This window comes from Sinocyclocheilus anshuiensis, unplaced genomic scaffold (assembly GCF_001515605.1).
Source record: "Sinocyclocheilus anshuiensis isolate Anshui unplaced genomic scaffold, SAMN03320099.WGS_v1.1 scaffold181, whole genome shotgun sequence".
NCBI classification, from domain to species: Eukaryota; Metazoa; Chordata; class Actinopteri; order Cypriniformes; family Cyprinidae; genus Sinocyclocheilus; species Sinocyclocheilus anshuiensis.
Window position 1 is genome coordinate 928,597 of NW_015540898.1, and position 15,369 is coordinate 943,965.

At 39.0% G+C, this 15,369-nt stretch overlaps 1 protein-coding gene across 1 annotated transcript in view; it reads left to right on the plus strand.

Annotated features, from left to right (window-relative positions):
• The first annotated feature begins 355 nt into the window (after positions 1-355).
• The window catches only part of LOC107688981 (inhibitor of Bruton tyrosine kinase-like), a 35,977-nt gene continuing 20,963 nt past the window's right edge, over positions 356-15,369 (plus strand). The window contains exons 1-11 of the mRNA XM_016486835.1: positions 356-565; positions 1,590-2,420; positions 3,830-3,926; positions 4,644-4,768; positions 8,287-8,397; positions 8,481-8,651; positions 9,187-9,304; positions 9,481-9,661; positions 11,731-11,854; positions 14,903-15,080; positions 15,182-15,332. Of these exons, the coding sequence (XP_016342321.1) occupies positions 2,097-2,420; positions 3,830-3,926; positions 4,644-4,768; positions 8,287-8,397; positions 8,481-8,651; positions 9,187-9,304; positions 9,481-9,661; positions 11,731-11,854; positions 14,903-15,080; positions 15,182-15,332 (1,580 nt within the window). The 5' untranslated portion in view covers positions 356-565; positions 1,590-2,096. The remainder of the gene's footprint in view (positions 566-1,589; positions 2,421-3,829; positions 3,927-4,643; positions 4,769-8,286; positions 8,398-8,480; positions 8,652-9,186; positions 9,305-9,480; positions 9,662-11,730; positions 11,855-14,902; positions 15,081-15,181; positions 15,333-15,369) is intronic.

Below are 15,369 nucleotides of genomic sequence, written 5' to 3' on the forward strand. Positions count from 1 at the left end.
TCTGTCTGTCTGTCTGTCTGTCTGTCTATCTGTCTGTCTGTCTATCTGCCTGTCTGTCTGTCTATCTATCTATCTATCTATCTATCTAGCGTATGCGTCTTGTGACTCATGTGTAAAGTATGCCCCGTAAGCCCCGCCCCTACTGCGCTGACGCAAGAGACGGGACTCCCTTGCCAACTCGCCATGACACTAGCAATCAGCATACAGTGGAGTCCGTCAAACAAGCCATCTGCATTATCATAACTAACGTGAGAGTTTCCATTAAAATGAGACGTATGTTTGTGTCACAAGCGCAAACTGTGAAGCGCTTTTTACTCGCCGAGCCGTCCAATGACAAATAACGATACAAGTCTGCAAGTTGAACTGTCCAATGAAATGTGAGGATGCGTGTCTGATGGGCCAATCAGAATTCGTTTTACTCGTGCGTCTCCACTCCTAGCATTTACTTGACCGACTAACTCTGCAGCAACATATTTACTGTAAAACATCAGCTTTAAAGATGTTTCTGTGGATCTGCCGCATTGGGGAGAACACAAACATGGCCTTTTCTTTCATCTAGCGTCAGGTGAGCGAGCGATATTAGCGCTTTGTCCTTTAATCCGGCAGTGTTTGAGTACATAGTTCAGCCCAGTATGGTTCATAAATATGATGATGTGTCAGTCACTCAACAGTACATACTTCATTACAGATTTAACTTATTATTAAGTGATATACACGATCGGTTCGCGCTATAACGAGTCGAGTATTTCCTCTGGATATTACAGCTTGAGTGTAGCTTGATTGTCAGTGTTATATGTCCCTGACTGACATTACATTCAGTGAGAGAGAGGTTTGGTTTGCAGCCTCCAGATGTAAACAAACGCTTTCAACTAACTTATTTGCTCGATTAGTTGAGCATTATTCATTTAAAGTTTTGAATTTTAGATGTAGGCTCACAAAATGATCATTCAAATCCAGAAACTGATGCAGTAAGACTGAAGGCTGAAGCCAAATTTAGCTGATGGTGGAAGTATTGGGAAGGTGTCAAACTACAAGTGCAGCACTTCATAATGTTTCTTCAACTATGTGAACTTTTTGTCATTAAGTAACATATTTCACCTTTTTTGGATTGTTTTGTGAAGGTAACATTTTGGAAAAGGAAAAGTTTGCATCATTCAGTCATCTTAAACTGATGCATTTTTTGATATTTATTTTATTGTTTGACCCGACCTAATCTTAAGATATGACCATCCATTTAATATATATATATATATATTTAAAATATTAGATAACTATGATAATAGATTGAACAAAATTAGTAGACAAACTACAGAGTTTTTTTTAATTAATTTTTTTTATTTCAAGAAGTCTACAAAGTGTCCATGATTAAAGAAACATCCAATTACGTTATTGATGATTTTGCATAATTCAATTCGAACTAATCTGAGTGCTTCATTTGGTTTATTATTCATTTTCAGCCTAGTCTAGTCATGAATAAAGGCACAACAGAAGCACTTTGTTTGATCGGGTAAATTCTGCAATTTAATTGCCATTTTGATGGGAATGTTGTTTAGTGAAGTTGATATTAATGCGCCGTGCTTTCTTTCCAGGCACCTTTTGCAATTATGGAGGCTTAAGTGGTGGAGCGTTTTGGGGGGAAGGAGCCTTTCCCCTCAAAGTTGATGGACTCTTGAATGGACAGTACAGGATTTGCCTTGTGCAAAATGCGATAGACAGATTACAATCTAACTTATTTTTGAGAAAACTGGAATATATTTGTATATATGTTTTTGTACAGAAAAATTCTTATTTTCTTTGATGCCGATGATTGTGCCAAAGGTTTTGTTGAATGTGTTGCTGACATGGTGGATTGAGATGAGCTAGATCTTCACTCTTGGGGCCGCTAGGGTGCCGTGGAACCTCAACACATGCACAAGTCTAGCGCCCCGATTTCCCACTTGAACATATTCCCACTTTTTTGTGTTGTTTTCCTTAATTTATTGCAGTAATTTGAGAAATGAATTCTATGTTAGTCTAAGAAATTTAAGCACAAACTTGTGGGTGTAGAGGGTGTTTTGGGCTTTTTGGGGTTGTAACTTAGCGGGTGGGAAACTAAAATGAGTCTGGGAAGCCCAGACTGCACACCTAAATGCCGCTCCGTGAGGCATGCAGAGGAAGTGATTGCCGCTTTGACCAGCGGCTCGGAGGGCAGTCTGCAGGGCTTTCTGTCTGTCCACTGTCACAATGCAGCTACCCTGCGGGACGAGTTTGGACGCACGGCTCTGCACCTCGTGGCCTCTCTGGGAAAGTGTGATCTGCTTCAGTGGCTCCTGGACAGCAAACATGCTGACATGCTGGCAAAGGACAAGGAGTCTGGGTGGACCGCACTGCATCGCAGCGCCTTCTATGGACAAATTCACTGCCTCATGGGGCTCATCAAGGTGAGACTAATGTGAGTTTTTCATTGACCAATGCCAATATAATGTTTAGAGAGAAGGGTGCCTGATGGCCAGTGATGTACACCACTGGCCAAAAGTTTGGAAGAATTAAGATTTTTTTTGGAAGAAGTCTCTTCTGCTCACCAAGGCTGGATTTATTTGATCAGAAATACAATAAAAACAGTAATACTGTGAAATATTATTATAATTTGAAATAACCATTTTCTATGTGAATATTCAGCATCATTTTCAGCTGAATTTTCAGCATCATTACTCCAGTCTTCAGTGTCACATGATCTTCAGAAATCATTCTAATATGCTGATTTGCTGCTCAACAAACATTTCTGATTATTATCAGTGTTGAAAACAGTTTTTACTGTTATTGATCAAAAGTGACACGCTTCAAAAGATTAATATTTTAAATAAATGCTGTCTTTTGAACTTTCTATTAATCAAAGAATCACAAAAAATGTTAAAAATACAGCCTTGATAAAGTTAAATGACGTGCACAAAATTGCAAAATTAAATTGTGAATTATTTTGCTGCTGCTAGAGACACAGTAACGGCACACTTCACCTTTTAATATATTACTTAAAAACACAAAATGTGCTTTTTTTTCATCCAAATCTGTTTTTTTTTTTATATATCATAATAGTCATAGACTACTTCTGTTAATTTGGCCAAGTGAGTATTATAGTTATGGGTTAGTAATCTCCAAATGAGCAAATAATGCCTGATTAAAGGTAGGGTAGGTGATTTCAGAGAGGCAATAGCAAGCTAGCTTTGAAAGCATAAGATCCCACCCTCCCTGCAAATCACTCTCCAAAGCCACGCCTCCTCCAAAACACATGAACACGCACAGGCAGAGCAGAGTCTAACCAGCGACACGATGAGAGACGGCGTTGGTAGAGGGTTGATTGTAACTCTGTCAGATTACCTCATATCTCATTTACCGGTGAGAAAACATTACAGTACAAAGCACATAATATAATAATAACGCCTTCCATTCTCGCTCGGTCTGTAATCGCGTAATAGAATGCACTGATGACGTATCATGTCTGTGCGAACAGGTAGAACAGCCTATCACAGCCCTCGGACCAAGGGATATGATTGGACGAACATTTTTTGGTCCCAAGCCTTCCACAGACGATATAAATACATTTAGACCAGTTAGCTTAGTGATTGCTTTCGGGATGCAAAGAGACTCAACCAGCATAACAAAAAATGTTTTGGAACCATATTAATTGGCCGGGGTGATACATGAATCAATCACTGTTGAGAACTACTGCAGATTTTGAAACCCGGTGGACTGTGGAACGTGAGTCACCAGAACAGCTTTATCTTTTCCTCCCCATTCCATTGGTTTAATGGTTTGTCTTTCATTGCACCGTGTTTATATGTTTGTGTTCCAGCGTGGTGGAGCACTGTCCATCCAGGACAAGGAGGGTCTTTCAGCCCTAGACCTCACCATGAAGGACCGCCCAGCTCACGTAGTGTTCCGAAACACTGGTAAATATGGATTAATTTCCTTATTAATATGTATGACTGTGCCAATACTAAAGAAGTATTTGTGATAAATATTAAATGAGTTGCTCAACTTCTTATTAAAATTTTGTCCTCATCCATCCTTATATCATTCTATGCCTGCATGACTTTTTTCAAAAGTTAATTTTCCCTTCTTGCATATTCACACTTGACACATAACATCTAGTTATGAGACATGTCAGAACCAATAGCGTTTGTTGGTTGCATTGATCAGTCAAAATTAAGTTTTTCGTCTTCATTCTCCAAGTTTGAATATGTGTTTGTGTGAATGATATGATTGAATGACAGTCTCATAGTACTCTTGTTGTTTTTGAGGCTATGTAGCCCCTCTTCACGGAGTCAAATGAGGGTTTGTAATGACATGATGGCAAATAAATGAGAGAATGTTTGTTTTTGGCCTAAACCCTCATCAATCCACTTGTTAAGTCTGACATCAGCATTTCTGGATCCAAGCACACTATCAGATCCCAGAAGCAAACAACAAACGGTGCTTTTATACACTCATGGTGTGCTGTAATACAGCTTAGTCAGGTTAGACACCATATTGAAATGAACATGGATGAAAATGATTGATTGTATTCTCGCTTGAAGAGTAGAGACTTGGACCTGGAAACAGTATTTGTTACCTCACAACTTAAACACAAGCACATAACTCGCTTTGTTGATCTGATCTCATCGCAGACCCTACTGAAGTGTACACTTGGGGAAGCAACACAAATTTTAGTCTGGGACATGGAAACCAGGAGAGCAGACACCATCCTGAGATTGTGGACCTGTTTTCAAGGTCTAGGATCTATGTGAAGCAGGTAAATGTTGTTCAGGGTTAATATAGTTTTGAAAATTGTAGTATTTTTTTTCATGTAGTTTCTTTTTAGAGTTTCTTTTAATCATTAGTTTTTGTTCCTTTTTATTATTTTTTGTAATCAGTTCAATCAGGGCTGTAACCACCATAGACATTGAGGGGAACAAGTCCCCCCAATAATTAGAAATGGCCAAACTCCATTACGCAGCGTTTTGTTTGTTAGGATGACAAAAAGGTTTAAAAGTTATATTTTCAGTCTGGTCTGCCTCAGCGGTCTGACAGCGCTCGTCAGTGTCAAAACGATTGAGATGACCAATCAAATCAAAGTGGGTGGGGTTTACTGTTGACAGAAGCAGAGCGAGAATTCCAGAACAAAGCATAATTTTTAACCTTGAAAGAGAGCGAGGTAAGATGGAAGGAGCAAATCATTTAATATATGACTACTGTTTTATGATAGAAATGTTGAACAACCAACGGTAATATCCAGGGATGCAAACTACTTGACTTTTAAATGTGGTTGTTCTGTTATCATTTACATGATTCATGCAATTCCTAAATGAATGTGACGAAACAAGAAATGTTTTGCGTTTTTGACATATTAGGCATACAAATAAAAGTACATGTGTTTAAAATATTATTTGCAAATAGTTCAAAATGATTACTTACTAACTTGAATTGCACCAACAAATTCCTTCACTATTTCTTTATGCTTTATTAACCCCCCCCCCAAAAAATACAAAGAAACCACAATACAGTAAAATATAATTACAGAAAAAAAAAAGCATTAGAAAAAGTCACAAAGAATGAAATAACCACCCAGATCTAATAAACACTAATAAGCCATTCCACAACTTAGGAGCATCAACTGAGAATAGTTAATATTTTTTACTGCAGGTTTTCATCTTCAAAAGCTTTTATTGATCATATTTTTGATGTTGTCACTACTAACTTTCTTCATAATTTTACTTCTATTTGGATTCATTTCTGCTGATGAGGCACATAGTGTTATGAAATCCTCATCTGCAGTGCAATTCCTCAGGGTTTGTGCGAACTAGCAGTGCCTAAAACTCCCCAGGGTTACGTGTGACAACAAGAGAGGACGGTAAAAACAGAGGACCTGCGAGTGTTGCCTTGATAACAGGCTCCTCACAGGGAACCTCCTTCAAAACAAAAATCTCCAAGGGTCCCTGCAAACCATCCGAGGAAACTGGGACCTCTTTGTTACTCTATAAATTGTTCTTGAAGATGCCGTTGAGGATGAAAACTATGTTCTTGTTGGTGGAGAGAAGCTCTTTGTGCTGGAACTCATGCAACTAAGGTTTTTGAAAATAGGCTTATTTTCCAACTCCCCTAGAGTTAAACAGTTGAGTTTTACAGTTTTCGAATCCATTCAGCCGATCTCCGGGTCTGGCGGTAGCACTTTTAGCTTAGCTTAGCATAGATCATTGAATCTGATTAGACCGTTAGCATCTCGCTCAAAAATGACCAAAGAGTTTCTATATTTTTCCTATTTAAAACTTGACACTTCTGTAGTTACATCGTGTACTAAGATCGACGGAAAATGAAAAGCTGTGATTTTCTAGGCCGATATGGCTAGGAACTATACTCTCATTCCGGCGTAATAATCAAGGAACTTCACTGCCGTACCATCGGTGCAGCAGGCGCAATGATATTACACAGCGGCCTAGAAAATCACAGCTTTTCATTTTCCGTCGATCTTAGTACACGATGTAACTACAGAAGTGTCAAGTTTTAAATAGGAAAAATATAGAAACTCTTTGGTCATTTTTGAGCGAGATGCTAACGGTCTAATCAGATTCAATGATCTATGCTAAGCTACAGCTAAAAGTGCTACCGCCAGAACCGGAGATCGGCTGAATGGATTCGAAAACGGTAAAAATCAACTGTTTAACTCTAGGGGAGTTGGAAAATGAGCCTATTTTCAAAAATAGTGTAGTGTTCCTTTAAAGACCAACTCGTGCCAACATCATGCATTAACGTATAACGTATAAGTTTCCATTTTTCCGTGGTCATAGCGGGGACTCATTTGCATTTTGGATGGATAGCCAGCATGTGCTAATATGTGGATGGGAAATGTGATCCAGTAGTGTTGCATGATCCCATTGTCAGCCTTTCATTTAGGATTTGGGCATTTTTGAAAGGAGAAGCACCAAGTGGTTAAGGGGTGATCAGAATGAGTGCATTAAGCCAAAAATGTCAGCTGTTTAGGAGGATGGAAAGCTTCTAGAGATGCATCTTAGCCTTGAGAAGACACTTCAGCAATGCATTTCATTTTTTATTGTTAAGTCGGTGTGTGTACTTACATTCGGCTAATTAATTTCTGAAGTGCAGGGCAGTCCTTTAATTTTGCACTGCTCATTGTGATGGCGGATCTTGTTTCCTGACCCTTTCATCGGCTCTCCAATGCCCCCTTACATGGAAAGAAAGTGCATTGTGACCCGCCACGCTGTTCTGCAGATGCTTTCAGTTAAATATTAAAATATTAATTCAGGGATAACAGCAGCAGATTAAATAAGCGTTGCGAATGCGTGTGTACGGCAGCGAGTGGGAGCGGCTGCCAGTCAGCGCAGAGTTTGGACGCTTTACAGAACATCTCTTGCTTCTGTTTCAGCCTTGAGAAGTGTGTTAAATTAGTGATCTTGGCACCCCTGCTCTGTTGTAGTCGACTCCAAGCCAATCCAGAGCTGGCATGCTTTGCAGAGAAAGGGCAGAGCTGTCATGGCTAAAAGTCAAGCCCTTTTGATGAGCAGAACGCAGCTGGTTCTTTCTGGCCTGCAGTCATTCTGTCCAGGTCTCATTTCTTAATCGACCAATAATAGCATATTTAAAGTGGCCTCTAAAGTATTTGCTACACCAAAAGATGCCTAAAGGTTGTTGTGTTAGATGTCCTTGCAAAAATGGCCCTGAAGAGTGAAACTGGTTCTGAGAAAGAGATCTTTCTGGGGTTTTTTTCTTTCGTTTTGCAGATGCCTCTTGCTTTGGTGTTTTTGCAGTAACTTTTGACCAGCTTGTCTCGAAGGTTGTGTCTAAATCTAAAGCAGCCGAATCAGCGAATAGTGACTTAGTAGTGTGTTTGCGTGTATGAATTTCAATTGACCTCCCAAGTAAACTGATTTCACACCGACTAATGATCTTGATCAAATGTTTAATGACTTTCTTTGTAACACAGAATCATATGATGAAATCATAAAAAAAGATATTGATGGGTCAGTGTCTTTCAGCTGATCCATTAATATTACTATTTAAAAGTTTGGTGTCAGTAAGAATATTTTCTTTTTCTTTTTTTTTGTTGCAAGAAATGTATAATTTTATTAAGCAGTAATGCAATTAATTAATCAAAAGTGACAGTGAAGACATTTATAATGTTATAAAACTTTACTGTTTCAAATAAACTTTGTTTATTTGAACTTTCTATTCATCAAAGAATTCAACAATGTCCGTAAACTCGAGCATAAACTTGAATGATTATTGCAACATTGCTGTGTTTTTGTGTCTGTTCAGGTGGTGTTGTGTAAGTTCCACTCGGTCTTCCTGTCCCAGAAGGGTCAGGTGTACACATGTGGACATGGACAGGGCGGACGACTCGGACATGGTGATGAACAGACATATCTGGTGAGACACTTTTGTGTGGGTTGACGCATATGTTTCTGCATCTGCTGTCTTTCTAAGTCTTGGTGTCCACGTTCATATCAAAGGTTCCCCGGATGGTGGAGGGGCTTTTGTCCCATCACTGCTCTCAGATCGCAGCGGCCCGAGATCACACTGTTGTTCTGACAGAGGAGGGGTACGTCTACACCTTTGGACTCAACACTCACAATCAGCTGGGCCTGGCACCTCCTCCTGCTTCCAGCCAAGTTCCCAAACAGGTCGGACAGCCTCGTCTTATGTGTGACACGCAGTTTCACAAAACTAGTGATGCACCAAATGAAAATTCTGGGACAAAACTGAAAATTCTGGATGCACTTGGCCGAAAATAAATGTTATTTACTAGTAAATGAATTAATCAGTTGTATTTAATAATCATCTCTCAGATAAAAGCTGACTTGTGCAAACATTTAAACTGCACATAAGGCAGTTTTTTTTTTAATGTTAATTTTTAATAACAAAATTATGTTTCTACTCCAATTTGTTGCTGAAGTCTTGTGTTCTGTAATAACTTGTTTTCATGACTGATTCATTCAGACACATTAAATACATGTTTACCTGTTGTACTGTAGTTTATCCTCATTTTGTCATTGTTGCTGTGAATGATTACAGCACTCCAATACTATTTCTTTCAAAACCGAAAATTGCTTTTTCGGCTGAATATTTGCGGTTGCCGAAAGTTTAAGGCATCACTACCATGAACTCTAGGTAATCCCATAAATTGCATTTTTTTGTGTTAATTTCTATGGACCACAGGTCACCTCTAAGTCCCTGAAAGGGAGGTCCGTGATTGGTGTTGCAGCCGGCAGGTTCCACACTGTTCTTTGGACCCGAGATGCGGTGTATACCGTAGGATTGAATGGTGGCCAGCTTGGTAAGCTGCTCAAGCACCCAGATCTGTTTATCACATACAAACAAACAGATTGTTTAACTGATCTAAAGTCTCTCAGGTGTTTAGCAAATCCTCTTCATGCAATTTCATCAGAGCGTCTGCTTCATTTGCCTCTTCCCATATGAAAACTTGTGGTCCAACCATTGTGATACATTCAGGTTACCTACTGGAGCCCAACGGAGAGAAGTGCGTGACGGTTCCTCGACAGGTGTCTGCTTTGCACCACAAGGATGTGACCATCGCTATGGCAGCAGCGAGCAATGGGGCCACCGTGTGCGTGAACGAAAAGGGAGATGTGTACCTGCTGACAGATTATCAGTGCAAGAAACTGGCATCCAAGTGAGTGGAGTTACATGTAGGAGACTCGAGTCATTATCTTGTCTCAGTGATCCAGATCTTGTTAAGACTTTGTTCAGTCTAACCAGAAAACTGATCTCATTGCACACCATCTAAAATATTGTTTTAGTCATTCTGAAATGCCTGAGCCAAAGTCTGTCATCAAAATGATTTGGCTTAATTACTTCGTCTCGCACGATTGCGTCAAGCATCTGAATGCTAGATAACATGACAGCGTTTGTTTGTCATGTCGTCTGCATGCTCTAAGGCTCAAGTAATTTGTTATGTAGGAAACAAGAGTCGCAGGCTTGTTGAAGCAACTTTTTATTGTCTTATCAGTGTTTCCTCTAGGATTTTTTCCAGCTGTGGTGGCAGGACTGTTTCCCATGGACCACGCCCCCTTTCCCCTGGTGGTTAAACCTCCTCACCCAAACTCAGAATTGATTTGATTTTAAAGGGGTCATATGATGCTTTTTTAAAGATCATTATTTTGTGTATTTGGTGTAACAGAATATGTTGACATGCTTTAATGTACGCAAATATTTCCACATAGTGAGGTAGATATGTGGGGGCGTGTTAGAACGAGCCGTTTTAGGGGGGCGTGGCAGAGTCTTAACTTTGATAAAGAATATCTCTTTGGTTTTGAGACTTTAGTCTTTGCAACTTCAGGGATCTTATCTATGCACAATCAGCTTGTAACACTCCAAAGAGAAAGGAAAACTTGAAATCGCATCATACGACCCCTTTAACTAAAAAAGACAAGTACACAGTTAAAATAAGAACAAATAATTAAATTACAAGCAATAGCACAAACAAAAACAATAACAAGATACAAATGAAATTAACAGTACTTTAAGTTTTCCAGGTAGGTCTAACAGTAATATTTATATACAGAATTACTGCTGAAACTGAACTCAACTGTAAAAAAAAACAAAAAAAAACGAATTCAACTGTAAAATAACACTGGATAGGTTTATTTAGGCTGCTGTCTCTTTAAGACCTCATGCATGGATCTAATATACTGTTACACGTGTGTTTTGCTTCTCACCGGTTTACATTCACTTAATAGCCTACATACCGACTATGTTTAATATAAACCAACTGTGTTTAGGCGAATATTCACCAAGACGGGCATTTTGACATAATTTTGTATGTATTTGGCTGTTTACACGCAATAAGACACAAAACATAACTCAATTCTGTAGTCGCGCACGGTTTCAGAAGTGACTTTGTGTGTGCGTGATTTAGGTGTGGGCGCATTGAAAACAGTCTATAAGAGGGTGAATGTGATTTCACCAAGTACAACATGTTCCTTGATCAACATCCTTGTTGATCCTGGAACAACATCCCAATCAACCAATCAGATTTGAGGAACAAGTTTACAGGAAATGTCAGTTTTAGGCTTACAACAAGGGTTAAGGCAGCACAACACCCCTGTTATTCAGCTGTCATTTCCCTCTGATTTTAGGGATTAGTTATGGGTAGGGATAGGGTTAGGTCTATGTTTTTGGACAGTAATGTTGTCCCAGGATCAACAAAAGATAGTGATCCAGGAACATGTCTGACTTGCCAAAATCACATTCACAGCGACCCTATAAGAGAGCGTGCGAGTACTGTATTGAGTTCTCTTTCGTGTTTTTTTGCACTTGAATTGCTTAAAGTCGCTTGGATGTTTAGATTGGCAAGACTTAAAAGCACGTGCCTCTGTCATCGCATTATAAGCGCGGAACCTGCGGGAATGAGGAGAATTATGTACTCAAGTCTCCTCCACTAATTCTTCGACTGTGAATGATGTGAGTGGCGTCACTATGATGTCACTGAGAAGCTGCAGCCGTGGCGGGGATTATTTTTGGTGTGGCGGCCCGCCACGGCAGAATGAATGTAGCTGAAACACTGTTTATTACTGATACTCTGCGCCAGTTTCCCAGGAAGTGATGATTTTGTTCTCTTGAACACATGGGATGGAAATGGTGCTTTATTCGCAAATGTTTAATGCAATATTATAATTTTTTAATTCACAGCTTTGGTTGAAAACATAGCTGCTGCTAACACTGTCCTTGTGTTGTTCCCAGGCAGCTGAACCTGAAGAAAGTTCTAGTGAGCGGTGGTAGTTTGGATCATCGTATTGATCCTCAGCTCCTGCATGATGGTGGAGGAGAGAAGCTGGTGATTTTGGCTCTAGATGAAGCTGGGAGGGTGAGTTATATGCGACACTGATCTGAACTTCAATCTCATAAGTACTCATACAAATCAGAAACAGTAATAGGATCAAAATATAAATATAACAAAGTTTAAGATAAGCTTGGATCAAACCCAAAACCGTAATCAACTGATCTGTCCTAATCGTACAAATACACCTGTTTTTTTTTCCTTAAAAATGCACATGAGGGAATGTCACAATGCATGTTTTAAAAATATCTGTTCTTTTACTGAAAGAGAGAGTCTATCTCTTGACAGTCAAGTGAAGATGCTGCCATTATATTCACAGGGGGAACATCAGTGTTCAAGTGAACACTCCATCAGTCTCACACTTATATGAATATAGCTACTAAAAGCAAAATTTCGAACTTTTCTCTGTAGCTGTAAAAGCTTGTTTCTAAAATAATTTTATCAAAAGTGCTTACGTTAATCACAATTTAGCACATTGAAGTGACTTGACAAACATTCAGTGCAGTTCACCATCATGGAAAACTTTCATCTGAACTGGAAGAAGTATAAAGATGTTTGTGGTCTACATTACAGTTAAATCTAATGCTGTGTTTCCTAATATTATCACCTAAAGTACAAGAACAACAATGGGCCTGAGACCGAGCCTTGTGGCACACCATATTTTGCCATAGTTAGGTCAGGCAGATTTTCATTTACACAAATTAAGTGGTAGCGATCTGACAGGTAGGAGCTAAACCATTTTAGCTACTTATTAAGTTTCCAAATAGTGTTTCATTTTTATTGCTGATGTTTTTCCCCCTATAATATACGGTGACTTCCAGCTATCTGGTTATAAAGTCTGTCTAACCAAGATGTTCAGTCTTGTGGATCTGTGCGTGCCTGATAAAAGGCTATCAGCTGGACCAGCCCAGTCAGTGGAAGGGGGTCCAAGTTGGATCTAGTCATGCTTAACAATTTTGCATTTTCACAGAGTAAATACCAGTGTGGTTTCATATCTATGTATTTTAAAACACATGGTTTTTATATAATAAAAGCTTCTTAATTTGATGCTGGCATTTGGTTTGCCAAGCACGTCTTCCTAAATGTCTGGTAATATGCCAGAGTTATTTGCTTTTATATCTTTACAGCTCGTCACTCCATCTGTTTATTAAATGCCTGCCTTAGCAAACACCATCATTTTTGCTATTGCTCATAAGGGGTTTGAACAAACCCTGGTCCCTCTAATCACGTTGCTTATTTGTTTGATGAGAGGTTCACTACTCCTTTTTCTGAGTAGTCTGACTTAAGATTTTCTGTGATGTGGAGAATGCAAACGGAATTTTGCAATCCAGTCATAAAAATAGAATTTGCTGTATAATGTGGAATGCCATGGAATTTGGCATATTTTGGATGATTAAATCAAAAGTAGGGCAGTACATTTAATCAAATTGTGATTTGATTAAAATTCAAAGTCCATGACTTCACGTAATATGTAATTACGTTGAAAAGGTCACGTTTGACGTAGGCGGAAGGTAGGTTTCAAAAGATTTAAACATCCAGGATATGCACACGAAGTGACCATTTTAAACGATAAACTGACACAAAGACATTTGAATATGTGTTATTGAACATACAACAACTTTTGAACGGTCCTCCTTCTCCACATTTGTAAACACTGAGTCGGTACTTCCGCCTACGTCAAGCGTGACCTTTTCAACGTAATTACGTATTATGTGAAGTCATGGACGCGCATCGCAGAGCAGTGCAAGGCGCGCATTTTTGTTTATAAAGCATTTACTTTTTTTTTTAGAAAATGACCGGTCGTTTCGCTAGATAAGACCCTTATTCCTCGTCTGGTATCATCAGAATCAGAATCAGAAAGAGCTTTATTGCCAAGTATGTTTGCACATACAAGGAATTTGTTATAGTGTCACAAACTTCCAGTACACGGAGACAACAACAACAAACAGATAATAAAATTAAGATGTGAATAAAATACACATGCATAAATATAAACCACAAAAAAAGAATAAATTGTATGTACAGGTGTGCTATAGATAGAATAGGAATAGAATAAACTAAAGGTTGTTGCTCTGTCTCTGTGATCTGATCAGCGAGTTTCTGTAAAACTGAGCTCACGTGCGGAATGTAAATACTCACGAGAATGAACGAGTGAAACTCCCGCGGCGAGTTTCAGTTTCAGTAACGGCTTACAGTTAATGAAAAGCGCTTCTAGATCAGAACAGCACATCTTCTTTAACGCTGTAACATCTGTACACCACCTTTCGTTGATGTAAAAGCATGTCCCGCCGCCGCGCGATTTCCCCATTGATTCTGCGTCGCGGTCTGCTCTGAACAGCTGAAAGACGGGCAGTTGTAGCGCGCTGTCCGGAATGGCGTCATTCAGCCAGGTTTCCAATAATCCTGGTTTTCATCAAAAACCTTAATTTCTTTTCGACTGAAGAAAGAAAGACGTAAACATCTTGGATGACATGGGGGTGAGTAAATTATCAGGAAATTTTAATTTGAAAGTGAACTAATCCTTTAAAAAGTATGTAATTTAAAAGAAATCCAGAAATATATTCAAACAGAAAAACAAATCAGAATATAGGAAAAAATAAAACTGATTTCATAGAGCCATAAAAATTACATTTTTTATTAAACTTTTAATACATTTTTGTTAAAGAATTAGTTCACTTCCAGAATAAAAAATGTACTGATAATTTACTCACCCCCATGTCATCCAAGATGTTCATGTCTTTCTTTCTTCCTATCTAGTGAAATGATCGCTCATTTGATCGGTCAATTGTAGAAGTTTCAAGATTTTAATTAATTAGACATGACCTTTGATTACTAACATTTAATTTAACAATGAAATCCAGAAAAAAACACAGAGAATACAGAAAAAAAAAAGTAAATAAATAAATAAAATAAATCACAATTTCATAAGGCCTTATTTTTTGCCTGTGTGTTTTGACTTGAGTCTGTAAGGCACCTTGCAACCACTCAGAACACATTAGCAACCATTTACCTGGTATTGTAATCATTATATTCATATTCCTGCTTTCTTCTCTCTGTCTTTCTCTGATGTTTCAGGTGTTTTGTTGGCGCTCTATGGGCACGTCAGTGAGGCAGTGTCGCTGGGCGTACGGCCGTCAGGTCTTCATCTCAGATATCGCCCTGAGTAAGAACAGCATGATGTTTGTTACTCAGGATGGAGAGGGCTTCAGTGGACAGTGGCTGGGCCAGTACACGAAAGCTGTAGACAAAAAAGGTATTGAGGCCATCAGTTTAACTCTAAATATGTTATAAATAAAATTGGATTTCTAACTAGATCGGAAGGACCCGTGACTTATGAATGCTCTGTTGTGTCAGATGGCATGGAGGTGTCCGGTCACTCAGATGGAGGGGGTGTTTATGAACGAATCCGTCTGGAGAAGCTTCCTTACGTCCACAGAGCCGTCAGCATCACCATGGATTCGAAGGGTCGGAATTTCGGAGTGCTGCAAGCTGATCCTAAAACCAGGTGCAGATAATGATGATGACTAACAAGGGCACAGATG